We start from the raw sequence: 26,292 nt of genomic DNA, 5'->3' as shown, positions 1-26,292 counted from the left end.
AAAAAAAACCCCAAAAATCCCAGGCCATACCTGCGGGCTCTGCATCTCGTAGTCCGTGTGTGTGACGGCGCTGTTGTAGTATCGGTTGCTGTACCGATAGTTTCGGTTGTCATTGGAAGAACCGCTGGATCCACCTGGGGTCAGGAAACACGCTTACAGATGTGGAAATTATGGCTTTAAAAAAAATTCAGTTCGTGAAGAGCTGGACTGAACTTTCTGTGTGTGTGTGTGTGTGTATGTGTGTGTGTGTACCAGAGCTGGACACGGAGCTGGTGGTGGAGGTGGAGTGGCTGTGGTCCATGGCCGGGCTGGTGGAGGTGGAGCTGCTGGTGTTTGTTCCCTCGTCTGTGGTCTTTTTGAAGAAGTTGTGCTGCAGGGCGTAGAACGGCGTGATGCGCGTTTTGGGGTCGTAGTCCAGCATGCGCAGGATCAGGTCCTTAAACTTCAGGTAATCGCAAGGGGCGTGGCCTTGCTCCCCAGCCCGCCTTCCCCCGGGACCCCCGGTCTCCACCCCTAAAATCTCATGGAGACGCCGGGTTGCGGGAGGTTTATACTCCTGAAGAAAGGGAAGACCGATAAAGAGAGAGAGAGAGAGATTAAAAACACATCATCATCGTCATCATCATCATCATCACATGTACAGATCAAATTTAGAATGTGACAAGCTGGTGATGTCACTCCAGTTTGTCTCTGGTGGGCGTGGCCTGTCCTGCTTGTGAGGATCTGATAAAGGTTCCTGAAATGTACTTGGAAATGATGTTTATGGCTTAACTTTAACTCCCGAATGTCTTTAAAAATAAAAAGCGAAAGTCAGGAGAGTAGAGCTCATGCTGGACGTTAGACAGACCACGCCGCACGATTATCTAGTCCGGTGTGTATCACTGCTTTACTGACTAACTGACCAAAGCTTCATGAGTAAAACTGTGATAAACACAGAGATAGTGACGGTGAGAGTGCATGATGGGTAACAGGGAGGAAGTGAACAGAGGACAGGTGACCCAGTGAGTGTCTCGCTTGACCTCGTCTCCAGTTCTGATGAACCTGGGAAGTGTTTTTATTCTGAGGACTGAGGAGAACGCCTGAGGCACGCACTCACCCAGCCGAACAAAAACACATCATTCAGAACTCGGAGTAAACTAGTGAGGGGACTCACATGTCTGTCTGGGTTTTCCCCCAGTTTAAATCATTAAAATAATTGGGTACGAGTGAGTAAACGTGGAGGTCTATTTTGAGATCCACCAAGAGGGGGCGCTGGTGGGAAGACGTTTCTTCACTTCTTTATCTCCTACCTGCGATTAGGTCCCTGTTACGTCTCATTAAATGTGTAGAGAGCGAGCTGCTCGTCACACGCTAGTGCGAGTGAGAACCTAGCGTAAGAGTGTGAGGCTCGGGTGAGCGAATGCAGCTATAAGCTAACACTGGAGACTCGGTTTAGCTCTGGGATCGACATGGATTAGATGATTACAGTGATGATGATGATGATGGTGATGGAGATGGAGATGGATGAAGATGCTATTTACACAGTAATGAGATATCATTTGAAAAATGAGGTGTATGTGAGTTTGTGATGCAAAAAGGGGCTTAATAGGTTTGGTTTAATTAGGGCTTAATTAGGTGATGCACATGATATAAAAGGGGCGGGGTTTAACAAGTTTAACGGCTTTAATAACTAATTAGAAGATGACATTTACTGATGATTGTGTGTGCGTCTGTTATATAAAAATGGGCGGGGTTTAATAGATTTAATGACTAATTAGAATATGAATTACTGATGATTGTGTGTGTGAGTGTGTGATATAAAAAGGGGAGGGGCTTAATAGGTTTATTTGCAACAGTGTTGTAAAGTCTGTTGATGCAGGTGATGTAAAGGGGTGGGGTTTAACTAGTTTAACGGATTTAATGACTAATTAGAAGACGACAGATACTGATGTGTGTGTGTGTGAGGTGTATAAGAGGTGTGGTTTAATGGGTTTAATGGTCAATTAGAAACAGTGTTGTGATGTTTGCTGGTGTGTGTGATGTAAAAGGGGCGGAGCGTAATGGATTTAATGGGTTTAATGGTTAAATAGAAGCAGAGTGCTACTCACGGAGGCTGAAGGATAAAGTACCTTCTTTATGTCCTTGTTCTTCTTCACGGTCCACAGGCCGTCTGAGAGCTTATCGAAGTATTTGCGTGCTTTAGGTGCCTGATCCAGCATGTGGTTCGGAGGAACGCCCAGCACCTCCACAATCTTATTCATCTGATCCACCTAGAAACCAGAATAACAATTACTTCTAATTATAATGAACCAAACAACAGGAAGCAGAAGAATGAGGAATAATAAATAATAAAACAGTATGAAAAAATGCCATATTCATGGTGCTGTATAGCTTCTCACTAATTTTATTTAATGCTTTATTTTATAATCACGTTAGCTAAATACCTGGCACTGTACTGTGTGTGTGTGTGTGTGTGTGTGCGCACGTACCTCATTAGAGCCGCTGAACAGTGGCTCCCCCGTGTGCATCTCCACCAAGATGCAGCCGAGACTCCACATGTCGATGGCCAGATCATACGGCATTCCTAACAACACCTCTGGAGAACGGTAGAACCGACTCTGTATGTACTGATAGATCTGTCACACACACACACACACACACGCGCACACATGAGAGGTGTTATGATGACCCATCTTCGTTTTGTTCAGTGATTTAGCCTTACTAAGCAAGAGTTAAAAGAAAGAGAAAAACAAAACAAGGATGAAAGAGAGGAACAACTACAACAACGCTGACGAAGAAGGAAAACAAACCAGGGAAGCGAATATAAGGAGAAGATCAGGATGAAAACGAACGTAGTGACAATGAAAAAAAAAATGGTTGGAGGAAGAAAAAGAAGAGAGAAGGTGCAACACGAGATGAGAAAGAAAAGAAGAAAGAAAAACGTTAAAATGGAAAATTTAAAATTTAATAATAATTTTAATAATAATAATAATTCTGTTTATTTCAGGCATAAAATGAGGGAATATTAACATGTATAAAAATGTATAATGACCCCTAGGTTTTAAGCAGGAAATGAATCTTTTTCAGAAATCTGCAGTAACACGTTTTGTCCACTTGGGGGCAGCACAATCAGAGTGAGTGTTATAGAGGATGTCTTTACTAATAAGGCCATAAAGGCAGCAGTGAGTCTTTTTCTCCAGCAGGGGGCAGCAGAAAATAAGTGTGTGTGTGTGTGTGTGTGTGTGTGTGTGTGTGTGTGTGTGTGTGTGTGAAAGAGAGAGAAGGATAAATCAGCAGCTGATGGGAAATCATTATTGGAGTTAAATATCGCATCAGGAAAAGAGAATGTTTTTGCTCGGGATAACTCTGTGTGCGTGTGTGTGTGTGTGTGTGTGTGTGTGTGTGTGTGTGTGTACGGTGTCTCACCCTCTGCCCGAGCTGACAGGAGCTGCCAAAGTCGACGATCTTGATGGCGCTGCGTTTGGGGTTACACAGCAGGATGTTCTCGGGCTTCAGGTCGCAGTGGATGATGCTGAGCTCGGGCGTGGCCAGGAAGAGCAGCGCCGTGCAAAGCTGCTGAGCGAACTTCCGCGTCAGGTTGAGCGACACGCCCCGGAAATTAGTGTTACGCAGCAGATCGTACAGGTTATAGGAGAGCAGCTCAAACACCAAACACAGGTGATTACGGAACATGAAGTGGCGCTTCAGGTGGACTGACAGAGAGAGAGAGAGAGAGAGAGAGAGTGTTAATTTGTCTGATTTTGCTGTGTGAGGTTTTTTTACTTTCATTGATAATAATGTAATAATGTAATAATGCAGTAATGTAATAATGTAATAATGTAATAATGTAATAATGCAGTAATGTAATAATGTAGTAATGTAATAATGTAATAATGCAGTAATGTAATAATGTAGTAATGTAATAATGTAGTAATGTAATAATGTAATAATGCAGTAATGTAATAATGTAATAATGCAGTAATGTAATAATGTAATAATGCAGTAATGTAATAATGTAATAATGTAATAATGTAATAATGCAGTAATGTAATAATGTAGTAATGTAATAATGTAATAATGCAGTAATGTAATAATGTAATAATGCAGTAATGTAGTAATGTAATAATGTAATAATGCAGTAATGTAATAATGTAATAATGTAATAATGCAGTAATGTAATAATGTAGTAATGTAATAATGTAGTAATGTAATAATGTAATAATGCAGTAATGTAATAATGTAATAATGCAGTAATGTAGTAATGTAATAATGTAATAATGCAGTAATGTAATAATGTAGTAATGTAATAATGTAGTAATGTAATAATGTAATAATGCAGTAATGTAATAATGTAATAATGCAGTAATGTAATAATGTAATAATGCAGTAATGTAATAATGTAATAATGTAATAATGTAATAATGCAGTAATGTAATAATGCAGTAATGTAATAATGTAATAATGCAGTAATGTAATAATGTAATAATGTAATAATGTAATAATGCAGTAATGTAATAATGTAGTAATGTAATAATGTAATAATGCAGTAATGTAATAATGTAATAATGCAGTAATGTAGTAATGTAATAATGTAATAATGCAGTAATGTAATAATGTAATAATGTAATAATGCAGTAATGTAATAATGTAGTAATGTAATAATGCAGTAATGTAGTAATGTAATAATGTAATAATGCAGTAATGTAATAATGTAATAATGCAGTAATGTAATAATGTAATAATGTAATAATGCAGTAATGTAGTAATGTAATAATGTAATAATGCAGTAATGTAATAATGTAATAATGTAATAATGCAGTAATGTAATAATGTAATAATGTAATAATGCAGTAATGTAGTAATGTAATAATGTAATAATGCAGTAATGTAGTAATGTAATAATGTAATAATGCAGTAATGTAATAATGTAATAATGTAATAATGCAGTAATGTAATAATGTAGTAATGTAATAATGCAGTAATGTAGTAATGTAATAATGTAATAATGCAGTAATGTAATAATGTAATAATGCAGTAATGTAATAATGTAATAATGTAATAATGCAGTAATGTAATAATGTAATAATGTAATAATGCAGTAATGTAATAATGTAATAATGTAATAATGCAGTAATGTAATAATGCAGTAATGTAATAATGTAATAATGCAGTAATGTAATAATGTAATAATGTAATAATGCAGTAATGTAATAATGTAGTAATGTAGTCATGTAATAATGCAGTAATGGAGGCTAAACTGGTGGCCATAAACCTGCATTACTCCATTACTAAATTATTACGTTACATTAGTACATTACTACTGCACTAAACCTGCACCCCTGACTTTAATCACATGCTAATTTAGTGTATGTAAAAGAGAATTCTCTGTGTGTGTGTGTGTGTGTGTGTGTGTGTGTACACACCTATATAGTACTTCATCTCGGTGTCGTGTTTGTTCATGAGCTCGAGGAGCCGGAGCTCGATTTGCGCCTGGTTCAGGAAGGCTTTCTTATTCTTGATGATCTTGATGGCCACCCACTCCTGCTCGTGGTGATCGTACGCCTTCACCACCTGTGTGTCGGGGTGAGAGGGTCAAAGGTCATTAACAAGCTTATTCTTTTACTTTAGTGTGATGCTGAACCTGCCTGTCTGTCTCTCTGTCTATATCTGTCTGTCTGTGTCTATCTCTCTGCCAGTTTGTTTCTCTATCTCTGTCCATGTTTCTGTCTGTCTCTCTGTCCATGTTTCTGTCTGTCTCTCTGTCCAGGTGCCTGTCTGTCTCTCTGTCCATGTTTCTGTCTGTCTCTCTGTCCATGTTTCTGTCTGTCTCTCTGTCCATGTTTCTGTCTGTCTCTCTCAGTATATGACTGTCTGCCTGTCTATATTTCTAAGCTTCTGTCTGTCTCTTTATCTATCTGTCTAACAATTGAGCCTTAGAACATATACACACTACAGTGAAGGTTCAGTCTGTGTTTTTTTTTTTTTTGCGTTTGGGACAACGGCCCTGTCTCTTTACCCCCCACTCCCACCTCGTGAGCAATCCCAGCATGCACCTGGGGAGTCTCACCTGTCCGAAGGAGCCCTTGCCGATGAGCGAGTCGATTTCGTAGCGGTCGAGCCACTTCTCCCCGTTCTTCACGATGTAGTCGTAGTTGTCGTCGTCGTAGCCGTCGTTGTAAACTTTCCGCTCTTTCTTGGTGCTCGAGTCCTCGGGCGGAACCTGCTGCGCACGTCGCTTCTTTTTAGTGTAGTACACCTGCGCGGGGGTGGGGAAACACAGAGGGGGTGGGGTTACAGAAGGGGCGGGGTTACAGAGGAAAACAGTACAGCTCGTGTTTAGTAAAATGTGATCATTTTGTAGATTACAAAAAGTACACACTTAATGCCAAAGAAAACGTGCACTTTAGTGTGTGTGTGTGTGTGTGTGTGTGTGTGTGTGTGTGTGTGTTACCTCATTGATGTGCTTGTAGGTCTTGATGAGATCGACGGAGAGTTTTCTGAGCGGCGCACTCGCGGGGTCTCTGAAACTCGGGGGGATCCTCCTCTGCAGAATGGTCATATCAGACAGCACCTGCACGGGGGTCAAAGGTCATGTCAGGTGTGGTGCAGGAGTTCCTGAATCCCACTGAATCATAAATTAAAGCCGGCGCTACGTATAAATACAGCGATCTGATTGGCTGGCGAGTCTGAAACTGCGACGAGAAGAAACTCCGACTCATCAGACAGATCACAGAACAGATTCTGATTGGCCAGTGAACTGGAATCTGACAATCAGGAGGACACCAGTATATTCACGTGTGTTTGTGTAAAAATACTGTTTTCTATTCATTCTCACGTAATCGTTACATCATCATCATCGAGGAATTTCTTCTAAATACTTTCTCATTCCAGAACTTTCATTTTCAGATGTATGCATCCTCCCGCCTCCTCTGCGTTCTGATTGGTCACGAATGAACGACTGATGAGAAAACGTTACAATATAGCTGCGTTCACGCCGTGTCGTAATTACGACTTGTAAACGAGGAACACTCAAAATGGCGGTGGCTGCAGCAGTAAAATGTAGTTCAGTAGTTATCTCGTAATATTTCTGTGTAATAATTTGCGTAATTGACTATTATTAATTGTTGCATAATTCTGAGTCCGAGTCAGAGGACGTAATGTGAACAGTTCCGAGTAGAACGTCCGGGTTTTCATCTCGTAATTCCGACATGGTGTGAACGCAGCATATCTATTTGTAAAATTGTGTGTGTGTGTGTGTGTGTGTGTGTGTGTGTGTGTGTACCTGCTGCTGTTCTGCCATGGACTGGATGTTGCTTAATCCAGGATGAGTGTGCTGGCTCGACATGTTTCGCTCAGCGGGGGAGAAACACAGGGACGAGGAGGGGGGCATACATCCTGAACCTGAGAGAGAGAGAGAGACAGACAGAGAGACAGACAGGGAGACAGACAGACAGAGAGGGTTATAGTTACAACACCTTATATAGTCTTGATGTCTGTCAATCAATAATAAAAATCAATTATATATCGTGATATTCAACACACACAAGCTGTCCTGAAAGGGGCGGGGCTTAGTTTATACGGATTTAACGCAAATATAACATCATTCGTTTCACCAGAGAGGCATAAAAAGAACGCGAGAACGTTTTTCTGTCCAACAGACTGTGATAACATCGAGAATGATGATAGAATGTTAATCACCTCTCAACATATTGTCAAAATTTCAGTTGTTATAATACGCATATTTAATAATCTCGCGATATTTTCACAAATGTACTGAATTTATTCACCACATTCAGCCATGTCATGCTCTGTGTGTGTGTGTGTGTGTGTGTGTGTGTGTGAATGCAAACGCACAATCAGCCTCACATATCAGCCCCATCTCTCTTTCCCTCTCCCCCTCCCTCTCTCTCTCTCGCACACACACACACACACACACACACACAGAGTTAACTTTTTAAAGCAGCTTGACATTCATGTGACTTGAGGAACTCTAAATAACACACTTGTGCACGAGGGAGCGACACAAAGCATCAAAGAGGACTACAGCGAAGATTATGAATAAAAATCGACTGCAGGGATAAAAGAGAGAGAGAGAGAGAGAAAGGATGATTTTATAAATAATCATTTATAATACAATCTGTAAAAGGAAATTAAATGTGCAAGTTAGATTTGTTATTCTCTAACAGGAAGTTAATGAGATGAATTCCTCCTGTCCAGGACACAAGAAGGAAGAAGGAAGGAAGGAAGGAAGGAAGGAAGGAAGGAAGGAAGGAAGGGGATGTTTGGTAGGTGTCTGTGTTGGAATGATTTCATGATTAATTTCTGCTCCTCGTCCTGTTACACAACCCCTTTCACACAGCAACAGTGATGCTGCAGTGACGAACACAAACACACACACTCTTAAACGCTTCATTTATGAAACTGTCTTTCACTTTTACCATCATGTTTTATGACACACACACACACACACACACACACACACACACAGCCCTAATTTTAGCCAGATATGACGAGCGTGTTCAAAAAAAAAAAGTCACGCCGGCCCTTTAAATGCTGAGAACTTCCTGACTGTGACGTCTGACTTGCCACGCCACGATTGGCCGAGCGCCCCCCTCCTTCTGTGTCCTGATTGGCTGCCGGTATCCAAGGGCTGGCCGGCGAGGTCTCTATAAATAAACCTGAGGAGCTTGTGCTGTATCAGCAAGCCTTCCCATAATGCCTCTCTCTCTCTCTCTCTCTCTCTCTCTCTCTCGGCCTCTCGGCCTATCCTACACTCTGTGTGTGTTACATGAATAATACATACAGTAAAATCACGCACGCGCGCACACACACGCACACACGCACACACACACACACACACTATCACAGCTGATCAAAGACAGCTGCCAGCTGTCAATCAGTGGTGTTGCCATGGCAACAGCTCCAGCCCCACTCCCTGTCTCTAAGGCCCAGGAGGAGACGGGGCAAAAGTGTGTGTGTGCGTGTGTGAGAGAGAACAGCTGAACTGCCCTTCCACCACTGAATTCTCATTCCCTGTAGGGTAACAGAAGCTGAATGCCAAAGTTAGACGCGTGGGCTGAGAATGCAGGTACAGTGTGTGTGTGTGTGTGTGTGTGTGTGTGTGTGTGTGTGTGTGTGTGTGATCAAGAACATAAAACACACCAATGGGACTGTAAATGTAGACACTCCGGCTATGTTCATGATTAAACACACAGTGTGTGTCGTGCTGTTACAGGAAAGCAATCCATAAGGGCCAGTTACAGCAGATACACACCTCTCTCTCTATTCTCTCTCTATTCTCTCTCTATTCTCTCTCTCTATTCCCTCTCTATTCTCTCTCTCTATTCCCTCTCTATTCTCTCTCTATTCCCTCTCTATTCTCTCTCTATTCCCTCTCTATTCTCTCTCTCTATTCCCTCTCTCTATTCCCTCTCTATTCCCTCTCTCTATTCTCTCTCTATTCTCTCTCTCTATTCCCTCTCTATTCCCTCTCTCTATTCTCTCTCTATTCCCTCTCTCTATTCCCTCTCTATTCCCTCTCTCTATTCCCTCTCTATTCCCTCTCTCTATTCTCTCTCTATTCTCTCTCTCTATTCCCTCTCTATTCTCTCTCTATTCTCTCTCTATTCCCTCTCTCTCTATTCCCTCTCTATTCTCTCTCTCTCTATTCCCTCTCTATTCCCTCTCTATTCTCTCTCTATTCTCTCTCTCTATTCCCTCTCTATTCTCTCTCTCTCTATTCCCTCTCTATTCTCTCTCTCTCTATTCCCTCTCTATTCTCTCTCTATTCTCTCTCTCTATTCCCTCTCTATTCTCTCTCTATTCTCTCTCTCTATTCTCTCTCTATTCCCTCTCTATTCCCTCTCTATTCTCTCTCTATTCTCTCTCTCTATTCCCTCTCTATTCCCTCTCTATTCTCTCTCTCTCTATTCCCTCTCTATTCTCTCTCTCTCTATTCCCTCTCTATTCTCTCTCTATTCTCTCTCTCTATTCCCTCTCTATTCTCTCTCTATTCTCTCTCTCTATTCCCTCTCTATTCTCTCTCTCTCTATTCTCTCTCTATTCCCTCTCTATTCTCTCTCTATTCTCTCTCTCTATTCTCTCTCTCTTCTCTCTCTATTCCCTCTCTATTCCCTCTCTATTCTCTCTCTCTATTCCCTCTCTATTCTCTCTCTATTCTCTCTCTCTATTCTCTCTCTCTTCTCTCTCTATTCCCTCTCTATTCTCTCTCTCTATTCCCTCTCTATTCTCTCTCTATTCTCTCTCTATTCTCTCTCTATTCTCTCTCTCTATTCTCTCTCTATTCCCTCTCTATTCTCTCTCTCTATTCTCTCTCTATTCTCTCTCTCTATTCCCTCTCTATTCTCTCTCTATTCTCTCTCTCTTCTCTCTCTCTATTCTCTCTCTCTATTCTCTCTCTCTATTCTCTTTATTTTCTCTTTATTCTCTCTCTCTATACACCTCTCTCTAATCTCTCTCTATACACCTCTCTCTATTCTCTGTACTGACGTTGTGGGAAAACGTAAAGTGACAGCTTCACCTCTGCCTGTTACACAGCACTGACACTGGAGACTCCTTCCATACATGTCACATAAACTACAAAAAACGTTGTGGAGCGTGCGCTGTACACGTCCCTGTGAACGAGCCGTTGCTACAGAAACCATAACGTATTAGAGCTGAGCATTAATATAAGCCTGCGCTACTGTCAGGTCCACTGTTACAGAGAACTGATCAACACCTTCTGACCAATCAGAACGCAGGATTCAGCAGCACTGCCGTGTTTAAAAAACAGGAGTGTGCTGTTAAAGTGTGTAAAGAGCCGTGTGTAACATTCTCTCTCTTAGACATCCTACACACGCTGCCCTACTCACCTTACTCTTTTTTCATGTGTGTGTGTGTGTGTGTGTGTGTGTGTGAGGAGGAAACCTTTTTACGCAAAGTGATAACAGCGTAAACAGTTCGCTAGGTGTATCAGATAAAAGACTGCATGTGAACTGTATCTTAATCACTCTTTCATTGTTAGAAATGCATTACTATGCACACACACACACACACACACACACACACTCAACTGAGATTAAGTCACTTCTATGTAAATTAGAAATGATTGGCTAAATCGTTTGAGCCGAATGATTGGCTGGTCTCTCTGACCAATCACACGCCGTGTTCAGTCCCCATCAATCTACAGCTGTGTGATTATCCTGTTCTCATATCAGGATTATTATTATTATTATTATTATTATCGATCAAAATCATTCACATAAATAGAGATTTGAGGAAGGTGAACTGAGAGATTTGATCACCGTATCGCTGTCATACTCCTCACCACATCATCGCGAGCCGCGGGGGTGATTCAGCGTTTAAACCCCGGGATCCGGCGCTCACTCATCACAGTCTGTAGGAACTCACTTTTTTATGTTTATCTGACACGGCACCGATCCGATACGTGAGATCGGATCAGGGCGGAAAAAACGAACGGTGGATCGGATATCGGAGAGAAGCCTGAAGGAGTGGAAAAGACTGGAGGTGGATCAGGAATGTTTCATTATAAAGGGAGCGCAGAACCACGGCTCGGTTTATTCTACAACTCAATAAATATCCTCGAATCTCACTCAACACAAACACCATCAGTCTCTTTCCTGTCAGAAAGATTTCAGTAATTCATTTTTTTGTTACAGAAGAGGATCAGATTTGTTCTGTGAGATCCGATCCCGGTCCCGGGTATCAGATCGGCTCCATCTGCAATTTATTCTATATACTTTATTATATTTGCGGTGTTGTGATTTCTGTGTGAGAGAGAGTATAAAATAAACGGATCGGGGGTTCTCGGGTCCAGTAGTTTGTAAAGACAAAATATAGTCAGAGTGTGGTATCGGTTCTGACCCGAAGATTCAGTATCAGTATCGGAAAAAAAGAAGCAGAGTCGTATCGTTTCATCTCTCGCTTATAAATGGATTTTTTATTCAAATCAGAATAAACAGAAACTCACGTTTGTTCTCACGTTTGTTCTCACGTTTGTTCTCACGTTGCTCTCAGAACGGTTCTAAGCGGAACCCGGGTCTATAATCGAACGCTCTAATGTGAACTTCAGACTCGCTCTATTAATACTGCGGTCAAACGGTGACGCGGGGAAACCGAGACCTCACTCAGAGCATTAACATTAAAAATAAAATAAACCCTCTCACCCCTCTCACACACACACACACACACACACACACACACGATGCCCTGACCAGCACTAACAATCCAGAAAACAAAAATAAGAGTCAAACAAAACTTGAGTCTGTGGTTAAAATCTGATCAGAATCCAATCCACATAGCAGATTTAGGGGCGGGGTGACACGATGATGTCAGCACGTTTCACTGTAAACATTAAACATGAAACATTACACAAAACGTTACGCAGCTTTTATTTCAACAGATTATTTTATATCGTGATCCGAATCGTACATCCTCAAATATCCTGATTATCACTGTCTCGACTCGAAATACTGTCCAATTTACACACACACACACACACACACACACACACTGCAGAAGAACACACACACACACACACACACTCAGGCTACTCAGGCTGTGTAATAATGAGGCTCGCTGCAACATGATGCAACGTTCAGAAAAAGGGACTGACTTTTTTTTACATTCAGTGCTGATTTTAAAAAAAATTAAACTTTTCCTCCGTACAGGCCGTCATCGGTCCGCCGTGGGCGTGTCCCAAACCACACACCCCACTCTCCGTACAGGCCGTCATCGGTCCGCCGTGGGCGTGTCCCAAACCACACACCCCACTCTCCGTACAGGCCGTCATCGGTCCGCCGTGGGCGTGTCCCAAACCACACACCCCACTCCCCGTACAGGCCGTCATCGGTCCGCCGTGGGCGTGTCCCAAACCACACACCCCACTCCCCGTACAGGCCGTCATCGGTCCGCCGTGGGCGTGTCCCAAACCACACACCCCACTCCCCGTACAGGCCGTCATCGGTCCGCCGTGGGCGTGTCCCAAACCACACACCCCACTCCCCGTACAGGCCGTCATCGGTCCGCCGTGGGCGTGTCCCAAACCACACACCGCACTCTCCGTACAGGCCGTCATTGGTCCGCCGTGGGCGTGTCCCAAACCACACACCCCACTCTCCGTACAGGCCGTCATCGGTCCGCCGTGGGCGTGTCCCAAACCACACACCCTACTCCCGTACAGGCCGTCATCGGTCCGCCGTGGGCGTGTCCCAAACCACACACCCCACTCCCCGTACAGGCCGTCATCGGTCCGCCGTGGGCGTGTCCCAAACCACACACCCTACTCCCCGTACAGGCCGTCATCGGTCCGCCGTGGGCGTGTCCCAAACCACACACCCCACTCCCCGTACAGGCCGTCATCGGTCCGCCGTGGGCGTGTCCCAAACCACACACCGCACTCTCCGTACAGGCCGTCATCTGTCCGCCGTGGGCGTGTCCCAAACCACACACCCTACTCCCCGTACAGGCCGTCATCGGTCCGCCGTGGGCGTGTCCCAAACCACACACCCCACTCCCCGTACAGGCCGTCATCGGTCCGCCGTGGGCGTGTCCCAAACCACACACCCCACTCTCCGTACAGGCCGTCATCTGTCCGCCGTGGGCGTGTCCCAAACCACACACCCTACTCCCCGTACAGGCCGTCATCGGTCCGCCGTGGGCGTGTCCCAAACCACACACCCCACTCCCCGTACAGGCCGTCATCGGTCCGCCGTGGGCGTGTCCCAAACCACACACCCCACTCTCCGTACAGGCCGTCATCTGTCCGCCGTGGGCGTGTCCCAAACCACACACCCCACTCTCCGTACAGGCCGTCATCTGTCCGCTGTGGGCGTGGCCCAAACCACACACCCTACTCTCTATATATAACACACACCTTCTTCATCTAGTACAGTGCATCAAGGGTTTTCTGTATTTGGACAGTACTGCAGTGCATTGTGGGTTGTTTGAGTGAGTGAGTGAATGTTCACTGTGGTTTGGGACTCCACTGGTACACTGTGTGAAAGAGGACAGAACAGAAAAAAGAAAGAAAAAAGAAAAGGTAACTCTGTGCGTGTGCGTGTGCGTGTGTTGCCCAGCAGGGATCGCCGCACATCCAGTGCTCAATAACATGTTTTCCTTCTCATCAACAACAGAACATGTGGAAGACGGGTGAAACTGACCAATCAGAGTGAAGGATGGATGGAGAGATAAACAGAAAGAAGAATGACATAGCTTCCTGGAAAGTGTCAAAGGTCAAACAGTTTACTGTGTAAAATCTGTGCTGATAATCAGTTACATTAACACACACTGTATTGAAGATCACATACACTGGAAAATGACTTAATTAGGTTGCCTAAGTAGGGAACATATCTGATATGAGACAAAGTCGTATTTGGAAAGCAGCATTAGCTGAATGGCCTTTTAAATATCATGATATAATCACAGCACTGATAATCAACACGTGCCTGAGTGAGGGTTCACATATTGCCTCAGTGTTTCACCTTTGGAGTGAAAAGGGAACAAAGGTCGTTTGGACAACCACACACACACACACACACACACACACACACACACACACACACACAAACACACACACAGTCCAAACTTCACAGAGCAACGTATATCTGTTCACAACCACCACCTTCACCGGCAGATCCTAATTAAATCAAAATTGGGATTATTTGCAAAGAGCAAAGAGCAGCCTGTATCGTTCCAGGGGCAGAGAAAGTGTTTAGGGGAAGAGTGTGCAAGGGCACAAGGGTGTATTTCTCTGAATTTGAATGGCAGCCCATGAAAATGACACAAATTCACTCTGAGATAAAAGCGTAGCGTGAAACCTGAAGAGCTGGAGCTGCCGGGTTCATGGAGTCTAACGGTCAGAGCCATGTCTATGTTTAAGACCGTTACTCATATAGCTAAAACCCTCCACACACACACACACACACACACTCACACACACACTCACACACACGGGGCAGGCGAGACGACAGAAATAGACAACAGCAGAGAAGTCGGTTGGATACACGGATATAAATAACCACACAATAAGTGAAGGGAAGATAAGCACAAGTGGGTTGCCAGGGTTTAAAAAATCCCCATTTTATGGAGAACTTACAGACAGTCAAAAAAAAATTATAAAGAGGAGTCAGGAAAACAGAAACCAACAACGATTGATTAGCAAAGATAAAGTTTTAAACAATACAAAAAGTCTCCTTCTATCTCATCTCTCTCAGAACCTTCACATTCATCTGCTTTTAAATCTGAACGTTTATGTGATAAGTACAGCTCTGTTTACGTCTCACGGCGTAAACACATAAATATTATGTTTCTGAATTTTGTTACATTTTTTATATTTACAAAATGAAATGATTGTGTGGGCGGGGCTTAGAAGGCAACATGCTCTAATAACGATCGAGTTCACATCCAGAGTTCCAAATAAATTATGGCCAAATAAACACCGCTATCAGTGTAGTGGGCGTGTCCTAAACCACACCCCCTGTTAACTGTATAGGCCACAGTGTAGTAGGCGTGCCCTAAACCACACCCCTTGTTCACTGTATAGGCCACAGTGCAGTAGGCGTGTCCTAAACCACACCCCCTGTTCACTATATAGGAGTGTGGTGGGCGTGTCCTAAACCACACCCCCTGTTCACTATATAGGCCACAGTGCAGTTGCCATGTTCTAAGCCACACCCCCTGTTCACGATATAGGCTACAATGTAGTTGCCATATTCTAAACCACACCCCCTGTTCACTATATAGCCGACAGTGTGGTGGGCGTGTCCTAAACCACACCCCTTGTTCAGTATATAGGCCACAGTGTAGTGGGCGTTTCCCAAACCACACCCCTGTTCAGTATATATGCCACAGTGTAGTGGGCGTGGCCTAAACCACACCCCCTGTTCACAATATAGGCCACAAACACTTTAGGTGTCGTGGGCGTGTCCCAAACACAGTTCACTATATAGGTCGCATAAGCACCATCATTGGTCTACTGTGGGCGTGTCCCAAACCACACCCCCTGTTCACTATATACACCACATAAATGTGCTACATCACTACTGCAGTGCATTGTGGGATTTGAAGAGTCAGCTGGATTTTTTGCAATGCAAAAAATCAGAACAGTTCCTCTCTCCGAAACATTATTATTAACACTTCCATTTCCTGACCCCTCCCCTCCACAAACAGAATAAGCTATATATATATATATATATATATATATATAAAGATATATAATTGTGATCATATTTACATAATACGTTACGCGAATATTGTGAAATTAAAATTAGAATTCACAGTGTGTCTGATCTAAAAAGATCTGATCGAATAAAAGAAGCATAATGCAATAATCCGATCAAACATTTACACATCAGTGCTGAAAAAAACGCCTCAACAGGAAATCATCAACAAGGCTCGACTACCGACACGGGTTTTTACCTCAGGCGTTTTTACCTAAAGCCGTTTACAATCCTTAAACACAAAGTGACACAAAAATGCCTTTGTGTACGTTTGCGTACGTCAGTGGTTCGGTTTAAACATTATGAACTTGGTAAGGATATCGTTCGCTAATATTTATCCTGTGTGTGAATATACACAGACATTCAGAGGCGACGAACGTCAACGACTTGCGATGGAAGTGGAAATTTTACTGAGGGCTGGACGATACCACAACAATATCGTATCACGATATTGATATCACGATATCTCGATATCACGAATATCGAAACGTCTCCATGAAACACAACACGCATCACGAGATACAGTTCTACTGACTAATTTGGTCTAACAAGACCTGCGTCTTACATAATATCCGTCTGTGATGGATATTTAAAATAAAAAGTTATAAAAAAAGAAACTGAACGTGGACCAGCTTGGTTTAAAATCTGATTTTTGAAAGCATCAAGCTCTAAGTTTGAAAAAGCTGTGTGATAAACAATAATTTCTACAGATATTTATTTATTTAGTGGTCCAGTCTGTATATAATGTGTTCATCCTTACAAAGGCTGATCTGAAAGTTTATATATATATATATTTATATGGGGTTTCATACAATCTTTTCCAGGTGCAGACTGAATGATCAAACTTCTGATTGGTTTAGAAGCTGAAGAACAACTGCTCTGATTGGTCAAAAGGTCTTGTTTTGAAAGCTGTGCTTTATACAACGAATAACTTTCAAGTAATCCATTTTTTCCAAACTATGAGTCAACCTGCAATCCTGATTTTCTTTTCCCCGTCCACGTTAAGTCACTAACCTCTGTGACCAGACACGACTTAACGTAACTCCAGATAATTCCTAAAACCTTAAGGAACATGCGAGACACGATCTCGCGCTGTGCTAGCGCCATCACGGCCTTTTAGTTTAGTAAAGAATAAGAAAACGAGCCGGAGACAAACCAAACACTTTTTTTGCGCGCGTAAATTTTGTAAATTTTGGATGAAAAGACAAGTCAACATCCTGTTGAGCACATTTTACCCAGAATGCACTGCCACCTTACTAACGCGAGTCAGGTTTGGACTCGTTTTTACGTAACGGTTACGGTGGAGTTTTATTCTTCCGAGCGACACGAACGATTCGACTCGCGACTCTACGAAGGAAGTGCGAAGGAAAGTGTGGAACTCCGGCCACGTCGCGCTCGCTGTTGTTCGCCGAGCGTTTCCGTTCTGGAGCGCTCGTTTCTCTCTGCTCTGCTCTAACGTTCCCAGCAACAGGATGATCATCGCTGAGCTCACAGCACAGCACAGCACAGCACAGCGCAGTGCGCATCCAGCCTGCGCAAAGCACACACACACACACGCACACACACACACACACACACACACACACACACACAAAGATCTCCGTCCATTTCTGCAGCACCGTGTCAATCGTTCTCATGATTGTTTGAAGGAGAGACACTAAAACAATAGCGGGAAGAGGAACACGAGTCCACGGGGGAACTGAAGCGTGTGAAAGAAAAAAAGCAGAATGAAACCAAACAAAACCTGGAGAAGGTTCTCCAAACCCAGACTCCCAGCTGGAAACACGCCTTATTTTAAAAGTAGTTTGTTCTCTGAAGCCCAATAGGTGTGTGCTCAGAATCGGTAATGCAAGATACCCTGATATTCAACACACACACACACACGACACACACACACTATTGTGACTACCCATGAGGAAATATACAACAATCCCATAATGCCATTCTAATTGTGTGAAAGCTTGAGAAACTCTGCGTTCAGAACCTCCACGTTACCGACACGGACTCGGAGTGAATCATGAAAACATCACAGACTGCGCCTTAAATTACACAACGATCATTATACTCAAAATCCAAACCAACACATGGTACAGTCCACTCTGGACTAATCCAATTTAGCCCAAGAGAACGCGATGCAACGCAAGAACTTGTTTCATGTTCCACGATCTTACGTTACAAATTGTAACGTGTGCTGATTTAACATTCGTCGTTTAACACTGTCGCATTATCGCCATAGTTACTACACGATTATCTGTTCTTTCTAAGCGTCAGCGTAAACCTAAATCGATTTCGACCTACTTTTGCGCTCTTGGATGCGCCATCAACTGAACTACTTTACGTCAGTGAGGGTTACGTTACAGTTAGGCTAGCTAGCTAAACGTAACCATGACGACTATCTTACAGATGTTCAGGCACGGGAACGGTACCGTAGGATCGCGGCAATCATTTGCAGCCATGCCAGGCCTGTGCAGCCAAATCGTGAGTGAAAACAGGGCGTACTAACTTTTGGACGGCTTCCGGAGCAGGTGAGACTGCGGTACGTAGCGACTCTGATCCGAGTTGCCGACCCAGGTGTCGGTCGACAGGTTGGCGACCATTCTGTTAGAAGGCTGCGGCTTCTCCTCCACGGATGAAGTGATCACCATCGGAAAGGCTTTTGTGTGGAGCTTCTTCGAAGAATTACATCAATCAAGTTTGTTGGTTTTATAGATTAAGAAAATAAAAACGACGAAACAATCACTTTTTTGGGGGGTTGGGGGGGCGGTCGTCAGGATAATCCCATCCACGTGCTCGGATGAAAGCGTGTGTATATCCGATAGTGCTGGATTCGAACTGAAAGTCAGTGATGACAAAAGTATTCCTCGATCGCTAGCGAATTCCTGAAGTGACGACACAGACCAACGAAAAAAAAAAGGCACCATTCGTTTCTCCCAACGCTGTTTCCGTGCTCTGTCCGTGCTTTTCTCTTTATTACGGTAAATCTAAGGCAATGGATTGGGCTTTTAGGCAACGACGCTCATAAAAAATATAATATACATATTCAAACTACGACTCTGCAATATATATCTATGTTTTATAATTATATATATATATATATACTCTGTTACATATGTAGTCAATATATCTATCTATATCTATATCTATGTATATGTATCTATATCTATATATATACACATATATGTATATATATATATATATATATATATATATATATATATATATGTGTATATATATATATATATATATATATGTATGTATATATATTTCTCTGACAGTAAGGGGATGAAGCTATTTGGTTACTAAAGTTAGCTTTGCTTGCATTGTAGCTAGTTTTATCTTCGTCCTCCAGTACTGAGGAATCCAGTTGAAGACCAGTTTCGACACTGGTCAGTTTTCCAGTCCAGATATCGGAGCAGCTGAAGCTGGGAGTGCTGGTGTGCTCAAGATGGGGATAAGGGGGTGGGTGTCTTCATTTCCAACGCCAATTACCCCATCACTATCCCTAAAAATAGCAAGGGCTTCTTAGGATCCGTGTGCTGCTCCCTACTGAGTTAGTGAGTCCAAAGGGCAGATGGATGGCCTCGTCCCTCGGGGGTTTAACCTTGCAGCTTTAATCCTGATAGGCGGCGAGGCGAGGCGAGGCGAAGTGAAGTGAAGTGAAGCAAGGGGCGCTGTTACAGTCTACACAAAGTCCAAACCAAAGGCTCACCGCTGTCCAAAAGGAGGCCGGGGTGTCAGTGTGGAGATCAGTGGATGTTATTTGTGCATGCACAAACGATGAAGAATAACTAAGCAAAGTGCACAAGTGCGAGTTCAGTTACAGGCACAAGACCAATATTTAAATGGAGAAACTATCTCGCTGATCCGTCTCTGTCCATTCCAAGATGGGTTGATAGAAAGAAAAATAATTCCTGAAAACTTTAAAAGAGAATTTCACTGAGAACACAAAGCCTCACTTTAGTTAGACAGGGCTGCAACTGATATTGTGCTCTTGCTTGTATATATTTTTTAAAATAATAATTATAATAATAAACACTCCAAATGAGATCTACAATCCAGATCTTCTTCTCTAACAGTGATGGAAGTTCATAGTTTCAGTCCAGGCTGTGCAGAGTTCATCCTGATCTCTCCACACTTCCATCCTGAGCAGTCCAGAGGCTGAGTGCTCCTCGGTTATCCACAGCTCCTGTGCGCACGTTCCCCGTCTCCCAACTCCCGTAGCCTCTTATTCCACCCCAACACGACAAAGCGACACCTTCCCTTCTCTCCCGAGGATGTGGATTGTTTATAGGAATTTTTCTCTTCTCAGTCGAGCTTGTATTTCCCTTCAGAGCCAGGCCTAAGTTGGCGTTGTTATTATTCCTTGTTGTCTATAAGCCGCTGTGGCCGGCGCTCAATCCACACCCTGTGTTGATGGACTGTACCATATGCGTTTCAAGCGCGGGGGGAGATGGAGGTGACACACACAGCCTGAATTCGCTCCGTGTCGTCAGCTCGGCTTTGACGCAGCAACGCGCACTCTTTCAGTACTCGAACAGTTCGAGAAACGGCCGCTTTTAACGAAAATAAAAAATGTTAACAATAATACCTGTTATTACTGCGTTACAACCCCCTTCTTAATAGTTAGTGGCTGTGCCGAACGGTTCCTTTCCATTTATAGTAACTCTGCAGATAGGGCCAGTATTCACACAATCTCATATATAGGATGGTCTCTGTTATTACGATAAACTAGCCAGATATTAAACTTCAAGGACGATACGCATGTCACGATCACTTCAAATAAAGTCAGTTTTATGGTGAATAAAAGTGAATCGGGAGTAAAATCGGGACGTGTCGCGGTGACCCTCACCTCAGTGTCAACGGGTGAAAAACAAGATATCTAAACTGTTCTGGTTACTGAGATTATAGTATGTATGTCGATCTGTAACGTTTATTTGAGATGTCTTAGATTCGAGTGAGTTTTTATTTTTATTTATTTATTTGCTCTGCCCTTTAGAAGAGAGTTTCAACGAACTTTTCTACCCCCTCGGTGTGTGCTAAAGCGCGCGCACATCACGTTCCCTTCCCTCGGCTTTTCGCTGACGCGCGTTCACGTCTCCCACATCCCTCTCCCTAACTGCCCGGACCCCCTCCCCCCGCATTCCCGCCCGCGTGCGCGTTCGAACGTTCGAAGCTCTTGTTGCTAGCCGACGCCACGGCAGCTTGCGTGTGATTGGTCAGACGAGGCCCTTTCCTCTCTTTCCATTGGTCAGAGCGATATGTGGGCGGAGTGAAAGCGCGAACGCGAGACTGCCCTTCCCTCCCCCGCTCCTCCTCGCCCCCCTCCTCAGGTCCTTGTTGTCTCTAAAACGCAGCGCGGAGCCGGAATGGCGCGGAACGGCCGCCAAAATAACACAAGACTTCAACTAAACTGAGCTGAGTGGTGAAGGATGGAGGAGATAACAACACACCGGTCAGAATTAGACAGAATATTACGCCATTACGACCTAAAGAATAAGCACATAACTCTAAACACTCTCAGTGTATATCAAACATTATCTCATGAGGAGAAATGTAAGGATTAAGACTGCTCTTTCTTTTGTTTTTCCCTTTTAGTGTATATTATTTTATTTCACACACGTCTTACATGCTCTCAGTGAATAACCTGGAGATGATAATAATAATAATAATAATAAATAAAGACATTTACTACACTTATAACTATTAACACTTATAACACTATTAACTTTTTTTAAGTTAATGTACAATATTGGACCATTCTCTCTTTTTTTTACTTTTTAAAGGTTAATGTCATTAATCACAGAGGAAAACACACTATACACTACACGAACAAGTGCATAAACTTTACATGATCTACATACTGATCCATAAAGTTTTAGTTTTCTTATTGTACTTGTTTTGCATGTCTGTGCAACCTCCTAATATTTACTGCAACATCAAAACTTGTGAAAAAGTATTCCTTTGTAATGTTCTGTAATGCTTATATCAGTGGACTTATAATAAAATGTTTTTTAAAAATTAAATGAATTCACAAAGCGTACACACACACATGTATATGTATGTATGTATGTATGTATATATATATATATATATATATATATATATATATATATATTCCTCCTAAAGCAGTGCACACTTTAAAAAATAAATCATAAAATGCACAGATAAACCTCTACACGTATAAAAGTGAGCCGTTTCTGGTGAGGTAAAATGTGACTCGGTTTCAATAAATCACGTTTGCAAAGCTCTCAGAGACACCCGACATTTAAAAAAAAAAAAAAGAAAGAAAGAAAGAAAATGAAAAAAAGAGAGAAAGAAAGAAAGAAAGAAAGGAAGGAAGGAAGGAAGGAAGGAATGGGGGGGGGGAGGCGAAGATTCCGGGACTCACGTGCCTCGCAGCGAAATTCCACCCGGCAACTACACAGTGTGCCATGGCAACAGCCTCGCCATTGGTCCCCGGCGCGTTTTGAAATGACCAATGGGAGGGCCGGAAGCGGGTGATGCGTGTTGCTAGGTAAACATGATGCAGTGGGAAGACACGGTTATAGCGGAACGTCAACTGAGGAAGAAGAAGAAGCTAAAGGAGCGAATTACAATTACACTGCGGGGAGGTTGTGTTTCAGTTGCACAAGTTTTCCCCCTCCCTTTCTTTCTTTCTTCCTTTCTTTTTCTTTTTTTTTTTTTAAACATACATTACACACTCAAATCTGTTTGGACTTCACACAGCTTAAAATAATGTACCAGCCCCACTGACTGGCTTTTCCAGGCAACACACCATAAAGCTGCCTGTATCTTTATTTTCAAGCCTCTTATCGACAGGCAGAAACGGCCAGATATACATCACACATACTTTCCACTCTGTCCGACAACAACCCTGAGCTTTATTTCAGTCACAAGGTGCTGTTTAGTCCTCCAGGAGTCCAGGAATATAGGAATGTTAAATCTAAAGTGCTGCTCACAAGACGAACCATAACCGATATGAACAAGTCACCCGATAACTTCATATAAAATATGAGAACAGCAAAATGGTCATATCTTTCTATATATTTAGATCATAAACACCACAGTAATAATAAAAAAAACGATTAAGAACGCAAAGACTTTAAAAGAACCCTACATTACTTATGAGGATATCAAATAAAACAGATTAACATCACTGTTATTAACAGATGTTTCGAGAACAAGTAAAGAATAGACTCATTCTCTACTTGTGAAATGTTAATGTAAAGAATAAAACACTTGAGGGGGTGCCGTTAGAGGAAAACAATCCACAACAGGGTGCTGTGATGAAGCGGACTTAACTCCTATCACCCTAAAATTTCTTTTAACAGCACAACACAAAGTGTTTTATTCCTCTTACACCATAGCAATTTGCCAGCAATGACAGTTTTGAATTTATTAATTAACAAGACATCCATTTATGATTTTGTTTAATGTTGCGGAACATCTGCAAAACGAGTTAGTTCCTGTTGTTTCTTACATTAAAGCAGCTATGAGCAGTCATTCCCTCACCAGCTTGTCTTTTTTTTCTCTCTTGAAGTTAATAAGACAAAAAATCGCAGCTTGTCATGTTACCAAGAAACCACAAATAAGCGTAAACTCCTCTGTCCTGAAGATGTCGATAAACATAAAGTTAAAAAGCGCTGACACTGGAGACTCCTTCCATAAATGTTACATAAACACATTTATCCTTATAGAAAACTTCAGCATATCGACAATTACGTTTAATCTGTTTAGTTGAATTCGAACGTTTAGTTGTGAACGAGCTGTTACTATAGAAACGGTAACATATTAGTTCGAGTACATTAATATAAACCTGTGATGTGCAGCTGCGCTACGGTCAGAGCCGCTGTTATAGAAAATGAATCAACACCTTCTGACCAATCACAATCCAGAACTCAAGAGATGCAAACTTTGATCTGAAGCAGAAATACGTATAAATTATAAAACGGTGCATTGTTGCTACCAGACTCTCGAGTTTATCATGAAACACTGCTGCGTCAGAAAGTGCTGATTTTACATTTTCATACCACAATAATTCTCTAACTTCTGGTCGTGGTTTACGACACTATTACACTATTATCACAGTTATGACTGTGTTTATCTGATACATTTTTCAGGCAAAATATGGCTCTTTAAATGGCGTTTGTCTTCATCTGTCCATTATCTCACTTGACAAAAATGCTGCCGATCTATGATGACAATATTGCTGACGATCATCACAGCGTTGTCATATAACTGATTACTGGCTACGGTGGACCTTCAGGTCAGTATTTAATTAGCTGAGTGAGAAAAGAAAAACAATATTTCCTTTTAAAAGATTAATCATCAGTAATTTAGGTTTTGAAGGTTAGCTGAAGTTTAAATGGTACGATTATAATTTGATTTACTCCTGCTAGATGAATTTGTAAATGGTAAATGGTTTTGTGTGAATTTTACAGCATGAACTATCACATAGAACATCTACAATAACGCTCTAATTCAGCGTTACGCTGCTACTCAAGTCTACTGCGGCAGAAAAAAACTTCATAATCAAAGTAATTTCCTCAGAGCGAGCTTGGGGAAGAAGACGAAATACCAAAGCGAATCTTAGTTTACGTCATTGTTAATTACACCGTTAACCTGTGGCTTTAAAGGAGTTCGTCAGTGAACTGACGTTCAATGAGATGTACTTGTCGAAATCCATTACAAGCTCATACAGCGTGTAGTGAATGCCTGCTTACGTCTAAACACTGAGTTTAAGGTCAAAGGTCAAAGGGTTGGAGGAACAGTTAGTGAGAGAATTTGTCTGCTTACAAACACCTTCATGCAGTCTTGTTTAATATTATGAATTAAGGAAGGTCGATTTTGGGGTGTGTGCTGCTCCTAGTGGCCAAACTGGCTCTTAACACTCACACACACACACACAAACACACACACACACACACACACATAGTACAGTTCTGATGTGTTCTATAAATAAAGCTGAACTCTGGGTGAAATGTGAGAGCTATGTGCATTACTAAATACATTTATAATCATTTTTATACTTAAACATATTTATTTGTACAGATAAAGTTTTTTTCCCGGTGCGTCAGTACAACACGACTGCGCCAGAGTCAGCACTAACACAGCTTTTAGAGTTTTCCCCTCAAAAAGAACACTGAGGGAGGGAGACGAATGTCATTCTAATGATTTTATCTGTACTTTAAGTTGCCATGGGGAAAAAAAACATCTGAAAATGTCTTGTTAAAAAAAATAAACAGTTTATGAAAAAATATATATATTTTGATTCAAAATCAGTATTGATACGATACATGATGTGCATCACGATATTTAGGTTTGCTAAATCACAAAACAAAGCTTAGAAAAAACAACATTTAACACTAAAACAAACTATAACTATAAATATATATATATTATATATATATATATATATATATATAAATATATAAACTATATATATATATAACTAAAAAAAATATTAAAACATTTTTTAAACAATTTTTAATTATTTAAATGAATTACACATGAAATAAAACGATATCTACAACATCACAGAAAATCATCCTGACAGACCTGGACCATGATTATCGATATTAGATCGTCATATCGCCCAACAGAGGTCAAGTGTCATTTTGATTTATCTTGGTAGATCATATAATTATCAACACACACACACACACACACACACACACACACACACACACTCTCTCTCTCTCTCTCACTCACTCTTAAACAGCAGATATGATGTGATTAAGCTTGTGGTAAGCTCGCCATAATCACTAGAAACTCTAGCTATTTAAGTCTTGCTGTTCCAGGCATACAACACACACACACTCACACACACACACACACACTCACACACACACACACACACACACACATGCAGGTATTTACTGGCTGTCCCTGTGAAGACAAGTCTTTTTACCTGGACACACACTTTTAACACAACTTTCTACTGAATTTTCTTTCACTTCACTTGTCTGACTTTTTTTTTTTTAATTCTTAATTCATTTTATAATCTGTTTTTAACTGCTGTTTCTGTTAACCGTGAGATTTTGTTTATATTTTTAACAATACATTTTTTTCACTG

At 41.9% G+C, this 26,292-nt stretch overlaps 1 protein-coding gene across 3 annotated transcripts in view; it reads right to left on the bottom strand.

The window, feature by feature from the left end:
* The window catches only part of dyrk1b (dual-specificity tyrosine-(Y)-phosphorylation regulated kinase 1B), a 42,724-nt gene that overhangs the window by 6,821 nt on the left and 9,611 nt on the right, over positions 1–26,292 (bottom strand). Inside the window, exons 1-10 of one of the 3 annotated variants that reach the window (XM_017452888.3) lie at positions 18,721–19,385; positions 7,262–7,380; positions 6,431–6,550; positions 6,047–6,235; positions 5,403–5,550; positions 3,406–3,692; positions 2,469–2,615; positions 2,088–2,249; positions 253–556; positions 31–134 (exon numbers count right to left, since the gene is read on the bottom strand). In XM_017452888.3, the coding sequence (XP_017308377.1) occupies positions 31–134; positions 253–556; positions 2,088–2,249; positions 2,469–2,615; positions 3,406–3,692; positions 5,403–5,550; positions 6,047–6,235; positions 6,431–6,550; positions 7,262–7,380; positions 18,721–18,862 (1,722 nt within the window). In that variant the 5' untranslated portion in view covers positions 18,863–19,385. Of the gene's footprint in view, positions 1–30; positions 135–252; positions 557–2,087; positions 2,250–2,468; positions 2,616–3,405; positions 3,693–5,402; positions 5,551–6,046; positions 6,236–6,430; positions 6,551–7,261; positions 7,381–18,720; positions 19,386–26,292 lie in introns of those variants that run through there. The other 2 variants (XM_017452889.3, XM_017452890.3) reach the window with 2 other exon arrangements.

This window comes from Ictalurus punctatus, chromosome 23 (genome assembly GCF_001660625.3).
Source record: "Ictalurus punctatus breed USDA103 chromosome 23, Coco_2.0, whole genome shotgun sequence".
Classification (NCBI taxonomy): Eukaryota; Metazoa; Chordata; class Actinopteri; order Siluriformes; family Ictaluridae; genus Ictalurus; species Ictalurus punctatus.
This window is presented reverse-complemented; position numbering and strand designations above follow the sequence as displayed.